At 41.2% G+C, this 16,239-nt stretch overlaps 1 protein-coding gene across 7 annotated transcripts in view; it reads right to left on the bottom strand.

The window, feature by feature from the left end:
• ncapd3 (non-SMC condensin II complex, subunit D3) overlaps positions 1 to 16,239 on the bottom strand; it is a 93,741-nt gene that overhangs the window by 62,299 nt on the left and 15,203 nt on the right. For 4 of the 7 annotated variants that reach the window (XM_085967987.1, XM_085967988.1, XM_085967985.1 and 1 more), the window contains exons 4-15: positions 15,855 to 16,039; positions 15,437 to 15,601; positions 14,690 to 14,751; positions 13,559 to 13,646; positions 13,326 to 13,459; positions 12,613 to 12,685; positions 8,835 to 8,960; positions 8,204 to 8,456; positions 5,920 to 6,000; positions 5,111 to 5,191; positions 2,744 to 2,818; positions 2,055 to 2,128 (exon numbers count right to left, since the gene is read on the bottom strand). In XM_085967987.1, the coding sequence (XP_085824113.1) occupies positions 2,055 to 2,128; positions 2,744 to 2,818; positions 5,111 to 5,191; positions 5,920 to 6,000; positions 8,204 to 8,456; positions 8,835 to 8,960; positions 12,613 to 12,685; positions 13,326 to 13,459; positions 13,559 to 13,646; positions 14,690 to 14,751; positions 15,437 to 15,601; positions 15,855 to 16,039 (1,397 nt within the window). The remainder of the gene's footprint in view (positions 1 to 2,054; positions 2,129 to 2,743; positions 2,819 to 5,110; positions 5,192 to 5,919; positions 6,001 to 8,203; positions 8,457 to 8,834; positions 8,961 to 12,612; positions 12,686 to 13,325; positions 13,460 to 13,558; positions 13,647 to 14,689; positions 14,752 to 15,436; positions 15,602 to 15,854; positions 16,040 to 16,239) is intronic. The other 3 variants (XM_085967991.1, XM_085967989.1, XM_085967990.1) reach the window with 2 other exon arrangements.

The raw sequence follows: 16,239 nt of genomic DNA, 5'->3' as shown, positions 1-16,239 counted from the left end.
CGAGTGCTGCGTGCATTCAGATATAGAGCGTTTAACTTTATCTTTTTTTACCATTTTTCCTTGTTTTGGCCTTTTTTTCCTGTTACACTCTTATTTTTAAACATTCTGTCCCTTCCTGTCACACTCTGGTTATTATTTTCCCCATCTCTAGCCTGCTATTACTTTCTCATTTACTTTTTATTTTCCCGCTCACTGGATCCTCCCCCCCGCTATCCTCCTTCCACTAATGTTTCACATCCAACAATATTCTAAACAATTTCTCCTAACCTCCCCCTTTACCAAGAGCAATTTTAAATTTCTGCCCTCCAGTTACCAGCAGTAATAATAGGTTGTCCTTACTCACCTCATTAAAACCCTTCATAATTTTGAACACTGCGATCATATTGCTTCTTAACCTTTTACTGGTGAAAAGAGCTTCATTTTCTCTAGTGTCTCCTCATAACTTAAGCCTCTCACCATTGGCATCTTACAAATAATTCTCTTCTATACCTGCTCCAGAGCCTCAACTTCTTAAAGTAGGGTGCGAAAACTGGACACCATGGGCTAGAAATTCAGTAAGGCCCCGCCAGCTTTGCGCCCAGTTACCGCCCAAAGAGGGCTTCAGCGCCAATAGAGGAGTTTGCGCTGATATTCAGCGCAGCGGTAATGGCGGCGGTAGCCGGTAGCGCTGCGCCGGCACCGATGACGTCATCGGTGTGCGCAGTGCCCCGGTTCCGCCCAGATACCGGCCCGACCCCCATATTTAGTTGCGGCCGCCTCTTCCGCAGCGGCCGCAAACAACGTTCTACAACCGTGGCCGTCCTGCAGCCTTAGTGGCGCTAGTTAAGGCGGAGGTGCGGCCGGCCGCTTTTTCGGCGGCCGCCTGCCCGCACCTCCTTCCCCAGCCTCCTCCACCACCCCCCCCCGGCAGCATTGCCGGCTGCTTTCCGCAAGCCCGGCACTTCTCCGTGGTGCCGGGCTCATTTGCCGGCACTATCAAGCGGCGATCTCCCCGTTGCAGGCACCTCCCCCTTAAGAGAAGGAGGCCTGCAGTACCGCAGCCTGCCGCTCCGCAGCGGGTGGCGCAGTGGCACCTACAGCGCTGAAATTCAGTTTCAGCGCCCCAAGCGGGGGCGGGCACACCCTGGAATAGCGCCCGATTCCGACTTGGGGCGCAAAAACTGAATTTCTGACGGTCGCAACTGGCTCCGCGCGCAGCGCTAACTTTTGGGCGCAAGCGAGCTGGCGGGGCCTTACTGAATTTCTAGGCCCATATTCCAAGTGCAGTTTAACCAATTATTTGAATAGGTTTAGCATTACTTTTGATTTTGTACTCTATGCATCTATTCCTAAAACTATATCATTTTTTATTTAGCTTTACCAACTATTCTCCCACTTTTAAAGATTTATGCAAATGAATCCTTCAGTCTCCTCCCTCTAATTAAAGTTTTAGCATTTAGTGTATATTTCCTCTTATTCTTCCTGCCAAAAAAATTCACCTCATTTGTCAGAAATGAATTTCAGCTGACAACTATCTGCCCAAACTACTAATCTATGTTGCCTGGACATCACCTACTGTCCTTTTCAGTGTGGTCTACAAATTTTACATTGTGCCTTCATATTCAAGTCCAGAGCAATGGTTGCAACGTTGAACCGTTGTGAACAGTTACTCAGCTACTCACCTCGTCAGATTTTGTGCTCTGCAGCTAAACTGTGCGACAGGTCAAGTTCATAGGGCACGCTTTTCATGTACCAGTTTTCTATTCAAATTAAGTGAACTGACTACCTCCGGAAAATTCAGTACAGGTGTACTCTGAGCTCCCAGCACAAGCCGAGGGAGGCCAGCTCAACTCAGCTTTTTTTGAAAATTAGAACTATTCTGCCTTGTCCCCACACTTTCATCATGAGGGAGGAGGGAGAAATGGCAGTCATAAAGCCACTGAATCAGATAGTTTGTCTCAATTGACTTTTCCATTTATCATCTAAAGAGGACCAGCACCAGCTGATATGTAGCTGTAATACAAGATTTATAAAAAATAAACAAACAATCAGTACCATGATCTCACATACACTACCTGAATGGCTGATTTTCTGACAACGGTTCTCTCATCACCAGCTCTCAATCTCAACATGGTCATAATTTCTTTCACTGTTCAAAAGAAATGCAGCATAATGTTTCATTAAGGGTGAATTATAAACACTTTCAAATGTTTAGTTCTCCAGAGACCGACTTAAAACCATCGACAAATAAAAAGAACACTTTGTGCACATAAGTTTCCAGATAAAGGCACATCTTCAGAGCTTTGATGTGTCATTTTCATGAACTTTAAAAATTCCAGTAGCAAAAGCTAAACCACTGCGGCGGTATATTCCCAGTTCATTCAAATTGCTCATACAGAATAGTTGCAACAGCCAATTATTTTCATTAACACTCTAAACAATGGGCTCATGCTATACAATGTAGAGCACCAGCACATTCACCATACACCACAGCGTAATGACAGACCTAATGATGTTTTACTCTGAGCAATCACATGTTTATGCAGGGGCAAGGAAATTTTAAATACATTTAAAACAAACCGCAATCTGCCCATACAGATTCCAGCCTGAAAATGTGATTTAAGGCAGCTCGGCAGTAACGGCACTAGAGTTTCTCAATTAAATATCACATCACATTACCTTTTGCATTCATTGTCAAACACTTCAGTCTAAGAAGGCCTGTAGCAACAATTTCTTACACATAGACAGGAATTTTCGTGCTCACCATGAGTGACTGTTGAATTCCCAGGGTCTGTGACTTCAATACTCTTTAGTGTGTCCTTGCATTGGTTAGTGGTGGCTAGAAGTTTCAAAATGTTTGAAACAAAACAAATTGAATATAGCAGTCTGTACTTTTTCCAATCTAAATTTTACTGTAATGCCACTCAAGTAACCAACCAACATTGCAAAAGGCATTTCAGAGTATGAGAAGATAGTACCTTTGTATTTCTATACATTGATGATGAAACCACAGTGAAAACCCCAAGCCCGTAGTGCAGGACACCAAGATTAAAAACAATAAAATAGGAGGCAAGGTACACGAAGAATCAGTCATTTCAGATCACCAAGTTTCTATTTTAAAAGCTTGAAGACTGTAGGAGGAAGAGACTCGGACAGATAAGGAGTTCCAGGTTTGGCATTTTATAATAAAAGAGCAGACGGCTGTGATTCTTGACTTCAACTCAGCAATGTAGAGAAGGAAAAGCGCATAGGACAGCTGCTTAAGACAATCAAGACAGGCAAGAGACCATAAGGAGTAGCTGCTGGAGGAGCAGTTAATGGTTCTTTTTATTAAAGTGTTTTTGGCAGATCTGACAGTAGAATTAGAGGGTATGGCCAGAGATAAAGCTCACTTGGGATGCTACACACTGATTGTGACACATGAAGTTGATTTTTACAAAATGCAGCAGACTGGCAGGAAAGACTGACAGAATTGTACTTTATTGGCAGAAGGATAAGACCACAGTATTCATCCTCTCATACCAGCTCAAATACCGGCAGCTAGAAGGATCAGAACAGTAAAAGCAATTGTACTTAGAAAAACAGCAAAGAACCATCAAAGTCCACTCCAATTGGCTAACTTACCATGCCAAATGTTTCATAATGCAATTTGTTGTTACAGGTTCTTCTGCAAGATACAGGTATAAGAAACGGATCAAAGAGCCCAGTGGCAAGAAAACAGTGCAAGATTTAGGATTGAAGGTGAGGAAAAGGTTCAGATTTGCCCAATTACCAGGTCAATAAAGTTGACTGACAAGTTGTGCGAGATCATTCAGGATAGAAAAGAACTCTAACATTAGTGCCAGCCTGATCAGTGGAAGAAAAGCAAGGTGGTTGGGGTTGCTGATCATTAAAATCAAAGTCGTCAAGAACAGTGACTTAAGCAGAGCGAGTTAAAGATATGCACAACAAAAAGTTGTGAAGGAGCTACAAAGATTACAAGATCAATTAAGACAGCAAGTATATTTAGCTACAAAAAGATCAAAGTGAAGATTTCACGAGGGCGAATACAACCAGCAAGGAAGTCAGAACAATCAAGCACATCATTCATTTGTATGAGAACTTGGGAGTAGAAATCATGAGGAAAAATGGAAGAAGGAAATGTGAGAAAGATGTAACAATTGAATCTCACAGTGAGAAACATTGCATGAGCGCAGGATAACTGAAGATGCAAAGACAGGATAGGGATTCACAGAGATGGGTGCCACAAATTAAGAGTACAGTGCACGTTCATGGGAATGGGCGCGCACACGCACACGAAAAGCATTAGGGTCTGGATATTTGAACCCAATATCCAAGAAATGGTAGTACAGGAAACTTTGGTTTATCCGGAGGTTGTATGTCTGGAAACCTCGATCTAACGGCAGAAATCAGCAGCCGTTTTGTTAGGGTTTTTTTTTCTTCTCCTAGCATCTCTGGAAAGCCTCTCTGAAGCTGTTGCTAAGCTACAGAGACGCTTCCAAGGTACGGGCCGACTGTTTACAAGCTGTTGCTAAGCAACAGTGTTTGTTGTCAGATACGGAGATGAAAACCTCCGTATTCTTCAACATTAGCGCTGGTCTGTCCGGAAGTTTTCATAGATCGGCATCACGCCGGTCCCGTATATCGCGAAGTTTCCTGTACTACCCTAGGCAAATCAAAGACAATCTAATCAGCTAGATACAATTCCTGGAGAAATGTTGCTCTCTTCATCGCACCAACCAATCATGAAATATTGCTAATTACTGTTGCCAATGTAAGACAAAAACATGGCATTAAAATAAATAAGATTTCAAGCTCCAATGCATTTCCACAATTTGAACCCATTAGTTTTCATGGATAACAAAAAATATAAGCCATTACCAAAATCAGGACCAAGATAAACAGAAAGATTGCACTTGCACGCAGGTTACGAGTACAGCAGACTGACAAATAAAGTTCCTCAGTCAAAGGCGACCAGCACGTCTCGTGATATTTGAATGGGATGGAAAATACTTGCCATGATGGGAAAAAACATTTAGCTCATCACTTTTACAAGCACTTTGGTCAGCGTCTGAAGGCCTGCAGACATCAAAATACATTTTATATTTCATGTACGTGTTATTGTGCTCACCATCACTGACTATAGAATTTCCATGGTCTGTGACTTCAATGGTTTTTAGTGCACCCGTGGTCTTGCATCGATTGTTTGTGACTAAGATTGTCAAATGTAAAAAGAGAAAAAAAATTAAGAACTCAAACTTATGCCTATTGTTAATATATGATCATTTAATAAAGCAGACTACTTAATAGATACTAACAAAGTAAACGGTTCTTTTCAATGTTCCCATCGTGAAAAGACCCCCCCTCCCCCAAGTGGTAATTCATAGTACCAGCAGCCTCTCAAATTACTGCAAACTAATGCATTCCAGAATCACAAAGATTTCATAAAAGAGGGACAATTAAATTAGCTGTATTGATTTTTGTTGGTAATAAATGTTAAACCGTAGAAGTTTCAAAACAAGTCTTTAGCACGCCATAAAGTGATCAGTCGCCACATGCTTTAGTTGTTAGAAGTCTAAATCTACTCAAAGTATCATTGTAATCTTTGACAGATTGTTTGGGGGGGGGGGGGGGGGAAGTTATTTTGTGGCAACAGAGGGAACTCTGAACACTACCCGAGTGGGCAAGCAATGAGGCAACCTGCTCTCGGGCCTCCAGCAATGCCAGTTGTTAAGCACAACACATCATTTCCTCTTTTTCCTGCAATTGTTGGGGGGGGGGGGGGGGGGTTGACGTTCCATGGCAATAAAAAAACTCAATGAGCTCAATTGTTAATCATATCACTCCATGGAGCCAACTGTTAATACTGCAACATGTGTCACCATGCTGCCTCATCCTCACTATGCTCTTACTGAAAACAAAAAGAAATTATATGGTTACCTTCGCCATCCGTCCTGAAAGAATTCTCCAAAGTGTTCAATTCTCCGTTTGACTGCCCGTGAAACACTGTCTGTCCTCCAACTGCAAAAATTAGCTTGAAGTGATTTACTACAAATGACTGCCTCCTTGGATTGGCCTGTTTATTAGTTTGTGCCAACTTTTAGGAGGCTTAAAGAAGCACTAGTATTACGATTAAAAAGATACTGAAATGTAATTTAAAAAAAAACTTTGGACCAGGTCAAACTGATGTATAAAACATATATCAGAAAAAGAATGGCTGCCAACAAACATGTATATCCAGCAGCGGCCTACAAGCCAAATATACCCGCCCACGCTGCGAACATTTAGAATTGGAGATTGTTCTTGCTTTAACTTTCCCACCGACAGGAAACTATTTTTAAATTGTCTCTAAATCGCCAATTAAAAATAATAATTTACACCTTCAGCATTAGAAGGCAATGAATCAGTCATTAGTGTGACTCCAGCCATTAATCTATATTATAGAAAATGCTGGAAGTACTCAGCAGGTCAGGCAGCATCTGTAGAGAGAAACAGAGTTAGTGTTTCAGGTCGGTGACCCTTCGTTGATCCGAAACGCTAACTCGGTTTCTCGCTCCACAGATGCTGGCTGACCTGCGGAGTATTTCCAGCATTTTATGATTTTTATTTCAGATTTCTAGCATCTGCATTATTTTGCCTTTGTAATCTATATATTATAATAATTTTTGTTGGAAGAAAACACAGGATTTGTTTGTAGTCAACAAGAACATTTGTCAAATTTAAATCAATCTAATTAAATGATTTTGTGGAAAATAAGTTTTTAAGACTTAAATATCCATCTAAAAGCTGAAATAATTCACTGAAAACAGTTCACTCAGGTCTGCGCCCATCAATAACTGAGCTGCATGTTCCACTAACATAAATTGGCAAAGGACTTAACAGTTACATGGAACAACAAGACCAGCATTACACTCTTTGTAGGTTAATTGAATGTGGACATTAATACAGTTGGAAAAAGGAAGATATTTTATCACCTCTGATGGGCAGCTCCATTCTATCCACACATACTCACAGAATCACCACAGTGCAGATAGAGGCCGTTTCGGCCCATCGAGCCTGCACCGACACATATCCCACCCTATCCCTGTAACCCCACATATTTAATCCCCCTAACACTAAGGGTCAATTTATCATAGCCAATCAACCTAACCCGCACATCTTTGGACTGTGGGAGGAAACCGGAGCACCCGGAGAAAACCCACGCAGACACGGGGAGAATGTGCAAACTCCACACAGACAGTCGCCCGAGGCCGGATTCGAACCCGGGTCCCTGGCGCTGTGAGGCAACAGTGCTAACCACTATGCCGCCATACACTAGGGGGGTGAAATTGGGTGCCTTTGCATCTCCCGTTCGGGGCACTAATGGCTTTGCGACCGGGCGCAGCACTGACATCAACTCGCACCATATTCGGCGGGGGTTTGGCAGCGGCGCTACGTCCAGATCTCCTTAGCCCGGAGATCGTTACCATGCACATCGCCCCAGTAGCACTCCGGACCCGAAATTGACTTCCATCCCCTGCAGCAGCGCCGGTCAAAAACACCGACAGCTGCAGGAGGCGTGCATCGGGCGGCCGGCCGCTTCGGGGGCGATGATTAAAGGCGAAGTAAGTGGGGAAAAACAACAACTTACCTTTCCTGTTCTAGTTTTTTTCTGCGGGTTCCTGCTCGCGATCGATCAGCCCGGCACTCTGCTCGAGTGCCAGGCTGATCGCGCAGGATCGCGGCTGCCTTGGTGGTCCAGGTAGGTACTTTTTAAATTGCAGAGCCTGCAGCGATGGCCGTTCCCTTTAAGGGAGGGAAGGAGCCTTTGAACGCGGCAGCACTGCACGGCCCAGTGTGCGGTGGTGCTGAAGTCTCCGCCCCGCTCTCCGACGATAGCGCCCTAAGAAGGAAGTGGAGCACTTGATTTAGCGCTCCACTTCCCTCTCGGGCGCTAAAGTTCAATGCCGCGGTCGCTGGTGCTAAAGTTAACGCCCAAAAATGGTCGATACTGAATTTTCCCCCCCATGGATTTTTAAAATCTAGGTGTCGGTGTACTGTATTCTGGAGCAGTTGGACAAATCATTGTGTACTAAATCTGACATTATCTATTATTTTGATGCTAACCATTAACTAGTACCACTTCTATATATTTTGATTCAATGTGCACCATGCAAAACTGAATACAAGTTTGTGCAAAGTAGGAATACACCGAGAAGTGTACTATGAATTTAATGGTACTTACTTCCAAGCAGCAATTCCTGCACAGACTCCACAGCTGTTGAAACATTTAACTCTAGGCATTGTGCAAAACATGACAGTGCCCTGCTTCGGACTGTAGGAGCCTTATCGTAACATCTACCAAAGATCACCACCTGGATCCAGTACTTGTGATTTAGATACTTCTGATGCTCTGGAGGAATAGAGCTATCTGGTTTTCTCTCAGGCAATTTCAGCAATGCCATTATCACATCCAATGCAAAATTTCTGTAAGACATCTAAAATTGAGAGAAACAGTGCACATAAAATGAGCTACAATGCATTATTGTCCTCACTGTGTGTCTGCGAGACTAACCATTCAGGGCAATATTAATACTATAAACTTCAAAGTCTGGTTATTCAAAGAAATTATTTTGTAATGCAATTTATTCCTTGTATTTTAAATATTCTGGTGAAGGAGGTGTCAGGGAGAAAAATCGAAGACAGAAATTAAAAATGAATGCAAACTACATAAATATAACAGGATGTATCAAAAATAGTAGTCATCACATAATGGAATGAAAATAAAGTTGGTCCTGTAATGGGCGGGCAATCCTCTCCACCAGAGGATCGCCTAGGCGGTGAAGATAAAAAATCTTCCCCACATCTTTTCTTACCTTACTGTTTTGCGAATATTTGTGCAGCCAATCTAAGAAAGCAGCGAAGTCCGCACAAGGAAGTTTTGATAGCAGTATCACCACGGCCTGGGCACCATGGGTACGGTACTCCACTTTATCAGGCACCTATAACATATAAAACTGCATCAAATACTAACATAGGAACAGGAGTAGGGGCACGCTCGAGGACTTCCGCGACCGGTGGGCGCCGCGGGGACTGGAGTGCATAATTGATTTGAATAACCAAATTCTGATTTGATTTGTTAACATTTATTTAAAGTTCTATTAGTTACAGTTTATTTGTTTATTTTTTGATTGGTGCTACCAAAAGAGGAACAACTTAAATTAGAGAAACAAGACAAGGAACAGGAGTAGGCCGTTCAGCCCCTCAAGCCTGTTCAGCTATTCAATGAGATCATGGCTGATTATCCGAACTCTATCCACCACTGCCCCCATCCACCCTGCTCCATATCCCTTAACACCCTTGGCTAGCAAAAACATCTATTGATCTCGGATTTAAAATTAATTGAGCTAGCATTGACTGTTTTTTGTCAGAGAGAATTCAGCACTTCTATCACCCTTTGTGTGAAGAAGTGCTTCCTAACTTCTCTCCTGAATGGCCTGGCTCTGATTTTTAAGGTTACGTCCCCTTGTCCTAGCCTCCCCCACCAGCGGAAAACGTTTCTAGCTACCCTATCAATTCCTTTCAAAATCCTAAAAATCTCAATCAGATCACCCCTTAACCTTCTATATTCCAGGGAATACAAGCAGCGCTTATGTAAAACTCTCCTCATAATTCAACCCTTGGAGCCCTGGTAACATTCTGGTGAATCTGCACTGCACCCCTTCCAAGGCCAATATATCCTTTCTAAGGTGTGGTGCCCAGAACTGTACACAGTACTCCAGATGTGGTCTAACCAAGGCTTTGTATAATAGCAAAACCTCCTCCCCTTTATATTCTAGCCTTCTAGTTATAAATGCTAATATTCCATTAGACCTTTTTGATTTTTTTTGTACTTGACTACATTTTAGTGATCGGTGTGCATGGACCACTAAATCTTTCGGCTTGCACTGCTCCTAGCTTCCAACTATTTAAATACTACTCGGATCTTAAATGCCTAGCTTACCCTTAAATGGATCTATGCCAGTCACTTCAACTACTCCATGTGGAAGCGAGTTCCACATTTTTACCTCTCTGGGTAAATAAGTTTCTCCTGAATTCCCTATTGGATTTATTAGTAATTATCTTATATTTATGGCCCCTAGTTCTGGTGTCCTCCGCAAATGGAAACATCTTCTCTACGTCTACCCTATCAAACCCTTTCATAATCTTAAAGACCTCTATCAAGTCACCCCTTCGTCTTCTCTTTTCTAGCAAAAAGAGCCCCAGCCTGTTCAATCTTTCCTGATAGTTATAACCTCTCAGTTCTGGCAACATCCTAGTATATCTTTTTTGCACCTTCTCCAGTGCCTCTGTATCCTTTTTATAATATGGAGACCAGGACTGGTCACAGTACTCTAAGTTGTCGCCTTTGTGTTACAAAAAATTATGAATCCTGAAATTGCAAAAGGGATTTCCTTGGGATTTCTCCTACTCCACCACTGTAACTTTGGCAGGTTGCCAAAAAACGGGCATAAACAGGGTTTCTGCTGAAGTTTGGGCAGAAGAGCAGGAGAAGCCCAAAGGAAATTCCCGGCGTGGCTGTTTACTAGGTAATATACATGAGCACTGATATCCCATTCCCCAGTATGTAAGTAGTTAACTGCTTTCATAGGAAGTGAAATGCATCTAATAAGAACTCAATCAGCCAAGGCAAGTGGATATGCCAAACAAGTCAGCTTCTGGGGATTAAGTGCGAGCTTGGCTCAGTTGGTAACACACTCGCTGAGTCAGAAGGTTATGGGTTCAAGCCCCACTATGAGCTTGTGCATGTAGTCTAGGTATTGAGGGACAGCTGCATTGTCAGTATGAGATGTTGAATCAAAGCCTCAAGTTTAGGGGAACTTAAAGATCCCATGAAACTATTCAAAGAGCGAAGAGTTTTCCTGGCATCTTGGCAACATTCCTGCTTCAATTAACACACTGAGAAACAGATTTTCAGGCCAGTCATGCATTTGCTGCCTGTGGGATTTTACTGTGTGCAAATTAGCTGCCATGTCACCTACATAACAACAACATGTGTAAAGCAATCAATTGATTGTAAAGCGTTTGAGATATGTAAATTTGGTTTGTCTAACAGTTAAACATTTGTGAAGTTAGAAACTATTTTAAAACTGACAATACAGGAAACTCTTTGGTATCCGGCACCGACGGGACCGCCGTGTTGCCGGTTGATCAAAAATTCCGGATGACGGAGAGGGTTATCTACCGAGGCTATTTTTAACAAAGAAAAATAAAAAAATCAAGAAATGTGCAGTATACAGTAATTGGGTACTCACCTACAGAATATTGTGTTAAATGGATGGTGGAAGATGCTTGATTAAGTACGGTACTGCCAGTTGAGGGTAATGCAATGCAATGACTACCAGCAGCGTGGGAGACACACAGTACCCCTGTAAAATGGCGGATCAGAAGAGACTACCGGCAGCGCGGGAGAGTCAGACTCCTGTTACAGGGGTATTGAGGTGTTCTGACTTCCGACAGTGCCAAGAAGCCGAGTAGTAGCAGTTTGGAGAACTACCCCCACTGACTAACTCGGCCACTGTGGGAGACTCGGACTCGGCAACATTGCCGGTTATTGAGGTGTTGTTTTCGGAGTGAGAATTTTGCCGGTTAATAGAGAATTCTGGATATTTAGGTGCCGGTTAAACAAGAGTTTCCTGTATGTAGGACATGGAGCTGATAAAATAGCACAGATTAATGCAACCAAGTTTTACTTTTCACACACAATTTTCAAGTACAGTACAGTACATTAGATATCATTTTACTCATCCTAATGTGCACTGAAAACAGACATCCAATTTTCAGAAATGAGTTAGCCATTTCAATTCAAATTTGTTTTATATGAAACATTGAATGGTCGGTCAGTTTTTGCACTTTACTTTCTGTGATGTTTATCAATGTGGATTAGAGCAGAACAAGATACATAAAAATTGTGCAGTGCTAAATGAATAATTCTTGAGGTAATGCTAAACCTATATAAATCATTGGTTAGGCCGCAGTTAGAATACTGCACCCAGTTTTGGGTGCCTTACTTTAAGGAGGCTATGAAGCCCATGGAGAGGATGCAGAAGAAATTCACTATGATGATTTCAGGAATGAGATGCATTAGTTATGAGGAGAGACTAGAGAAACTGAGGATTTTTTCATTAAAGCAAACAAGATTGAAAGGAGATCTGAAGTGTTGATAAAGTAAATCAGGAAAACCAATTTCCACTGGTTGATGAGTTGGTAACTCGAAGGCATAAATTAAAGATTACTACCAAAAAACTAAGGGAAAAATTTGAAGGATTTCTTTTTAAATGCAGAGTGTTGTTAGGACATGGAACCTCTACCAGAAACCCTGAAAACTAGAATAGGAAATGGATGAAATATTTCATACAGAAAAAAATAAAGGCTACTGGGAAAGTGCGGCAGAATGAGATGAAGTAAATTGCTCTTTCAGAGAGCCAGTACAGGCACGATGGGCCAATGGCCTCCTTCTGTGCTGTAATGTGACACACTTGATGTAAAATTGGAATAGAAAGTTATGTTGAATCTCTGTGTTTTGTATTTGCTCCTAATTTTCAACATCCTAAAGACCAGCAACTGTAATATCATTCTGAAAAAGTTTCAAACCTTAGTGCAGATGTGTTGCAGCAAAATTCGAAGCACAGGCAAAGCAGTCTCTTTCACCTCATCCACAATGTAGCTGCGAACAAAACATTTCACAAAGTCAAACCACTTTCTACTGCAAGATGATCATTATATCAGCCCCTTCCATTGGGGTGTAACTGTTCCACATGCAAAATATCCCCTCTACTTGGTAAACAACTAGCACAGAGATCAAAAAATTAAAATTAACTCTCAAACATATGGATAGTTCCACATTAGCCACTGTCTGTTTGTCAAAGCAAATTGAGACACATCATCTCGAGGAAATCAAGGTAATATTTTGGGATACAGGATACGAGTAATTTGAGACATGAAATATAGCAAGTGTAGCATGCTTAGGAGGAATAAGTGGTTTTGAACCTATGGTTCCCAAAACTTTCCACCACTGGGGGTTTCCTCATCTCGTGTCTGGGTCTGTTGTACACCAATTGATAGAGATTGATTTCCATAATTATTCAACAACTCCATTATTTTTATATCATGCAACTACCAGAAAGGTAGACAGCAAACCAGATGGACCTTGATCTTTTTTCATCTAGCAAATCCTATATTCCTATCAAATGATATTTAGCTGTATTCTAGAATACAGTAAATGATTTTGGAGCAAATGTTTAGAAAAAAACTAAGCCCCAGAAATGTTTCCTTCAAAAGAAAAATATTTTGTAAGAATTTCTGACCTGATAAATCTAATAGCTTGATCTCTGGCAATGATAACTTTCTGTCCCACTCCCAGTTGTACAACAGATTTGGAACCGCCTTCTCCTACCAATAAAATTGTATTCAATAGTTTTTGGAAGAGCCAGCGGAGAGTCTGGAACGATACAAATAAAATTAAATACATCCATTACATTAATTATATTCCAATTAATGTGCAGAAACAAACTTTATGGAAAGCTATTTATACCAGTACCTTATTAACATCACCATGGATGGGAGAGCACAGTAATTTAAGTCCATAATAAGCCAATTCAGGCAAAGTCTTCATTCTTTCAATGTTTCTGGCAGAATAAAAAAGAATGGCTAAAAGCAAGAGTACAGTTAAAGAATCCAAGCAACTCTGATTTTATTGAACGTATAATTTTATATTGAGCAGATTTGTTTGGTTTAACTAAATCTTTTCCAAAACGGAAAATCATCAGAATCTGAGTTTAGTAAAATATGCCGCAAATTTTGTTAGCCACTTTTGCCTAAAGTTAACAGCCATTTTATAATTCAAAACCTCATATCCAACACATTAAAGCTAGTTAATGTGAACTCCAGATACATTGTATGTGAAATTAATTTCTATAAAAATAGAGCAACATAGGTTTTGTTTACAAATTAGCACTATTTCCACGATTATGGCCAAAGAAAATCTGAGACTGAGACTGGTCTCAGATCTCCTTTCAAAACCCAGCTCCATGGTATACAGACCAATAGGAGGGAGGAGGAAAAAATTAACCTAGAAATGGAAAAACTATGATAAGCACAAAATCCCCCATCCCCTAAAGATATATATTTCCAGTGTAATCAGATTTAATGTATTCAAGATGTGACTTGTGCTCCCCGATAACTATGGGGTAACAATCACTACTGAGCCACACAGGCCAGGAAATCCCCAAATTCAATCCCCATGCTGTGCCAGGTTAGCTAATCACAGCCACAAGGGGCACTAGAGATGGTTGAAGCGTCCCACGGGTAATGAAGGAAAAATTGGCCGACGTTTGCACTGCTGATCCCTATAGGAAGTGTGCGAGTATGGACACCAGGGTGGAGGACAGGATAGAGGTCAACTATCTGGAGTTGGATAGCTAGCATTGCTCATCACCGTGGCGTATACATGAACGGGAGGGGTACTAGAGGCCTGTCTATAGAACCCTAGTAAGGGAGTCAAGGAGTTTTAGGAGTACTGTACAGGAATAGAGAAAATGTAAAAATAAAAACTTTGCTTTTTATGTATTACGTAACAAAATGCGCACTTTTAGCCACTACACAAAATGTAAACAGGCGACATATACTGTTCAAACGAGTGATGTTTTCTCCACTGCATTTGCATACATACGTAGAATCTGAAAACTCTAATCTTCCAATTGCAGTCTCAAAGTTAGTCAGTTCAATGAATAGCTGCAGAAATAAAAAAAATCTCAAAAATGTAAGTGAAAATCCACAAATAATCAGGATTAATTAAAACCAGCACAATCAACCCTCATTTACAACAGCAACAGTACATAAGCATTCTCAAAACTTTATTAAAAAACAATTACTTTCAAAGTCCATTTACATGTTCCCCTATCATAGATTCCACAAAGCTTCTTCCTGTATCCCCTCCCTCCAAACAATTAAAAGGACTCCAAAAAAATCCAATAACCTTTTGACCAATTGCTTTCCTTGGCATGCCAACAGTTCAAGAACCATCATGTTCCAGAGAGTTATTTGATCTCAGTATATTTCAAATCCATTCATTATAAATTAAATACAATAAAGCACAGTTGACATGCTCTAGGAAGTGAACCACTGCTCCTACATGACATGCAACATACTGCCAACAATGATACTAGTGAGTTGCACCTGCTCGGACAAAAGGCGAACCTGTGGGTAACGGAAGCAATTATTTAGTATACAGTTATTAACAGTTGGACACTAGAAAATAATAAAGGATACAGGGAACACAACAGGGTATAAATTTGAATTCAAAGTATTGACAGAACAGCAATATTCTATTTCAGTACCCGTACACTGAAATAGGCGTTAGCATACTTCTGATCTGATCTTGGGGGGCCCATCCTAAGATACCCATATTGGTACACACCTGCAGACAGTGGTGAGCACAATCAGGTTTATCTTTCAGGGAGAATTTGGAGAGTAATCGCAGCAGATTTTTCAGCAGAGAGAAAATATCATCCCTGATATGACATAGATCATGCGTGGAAAAATAAACATCAGCATCTTCCTCGTCTTCCTCCTCAAATATATCCTGGAATGGAAGAACAGATATTAGACCACAAAGCACCACCAGCCACCTATATATACCCAGTGAACACCAGAAACAACATCTGTACCAGTGTAACTAATTAGGTTACATTCACCATTCCCATAGACTCGAGTTCCCAATCTCCCTCGCTCCACGTGGGGAGCACTTGACTGAAGACCGTGTGCTTGACATGGGCAACCAATATCAAATTTGCTATCACTCTTCAGCAAAGGCCAGGTTAATTTGAAGGTCATACCTCATTCCTTTTCTGTCTGACTGGTTTGGCTCGCTTTCTTCCTTTACCGACACCCTGAGAACTCTTCACCTGGGTGTCTTTCTTCCGCTTTCGATTCCCTTCTTCCGCTGCAGGCCAGCTCCTTTTAATAGTGTCCAGGCATTTGTCAAAAAGTACTGGGTGAAAGATACGATTGGCTATACTTCCTACAAAAAAATATATTTAAAAAAATTATACAAAGCAAAGTATCAACATATCTGGAAAAATATTTACCAAAATAAAGTAACTACACTCATGTATGGTTGCAATTACAGTATCTGTAAAAATGTTGTCCTTCAGAAAAAACAACATACATATTCCATGAAGTCACCACACCTTTCAGCATACAATATTTAGATTACATTGG

The sequence above is a fragment of the Somniosus microcephalus genome, chromosome 26 (genome assembly GCF_052327205.1).
Source record: "Somniosus microcephalus isolate GS21.2 chromosome 26, FLI_Smic_1.0, whole genome shotgun sequence".
Classification (NCBI taxonomy): Eukaryota; Metazoa; Chordata; class Chondrichthyes; order Squaliformes; family Somniosidae; genus Somniosus; species Somniosus microcephalus.
Note: the sequence above shows the minus strand (reverse complement) of the source record. Positions and strands in the feature narration are given on the sequence as shown.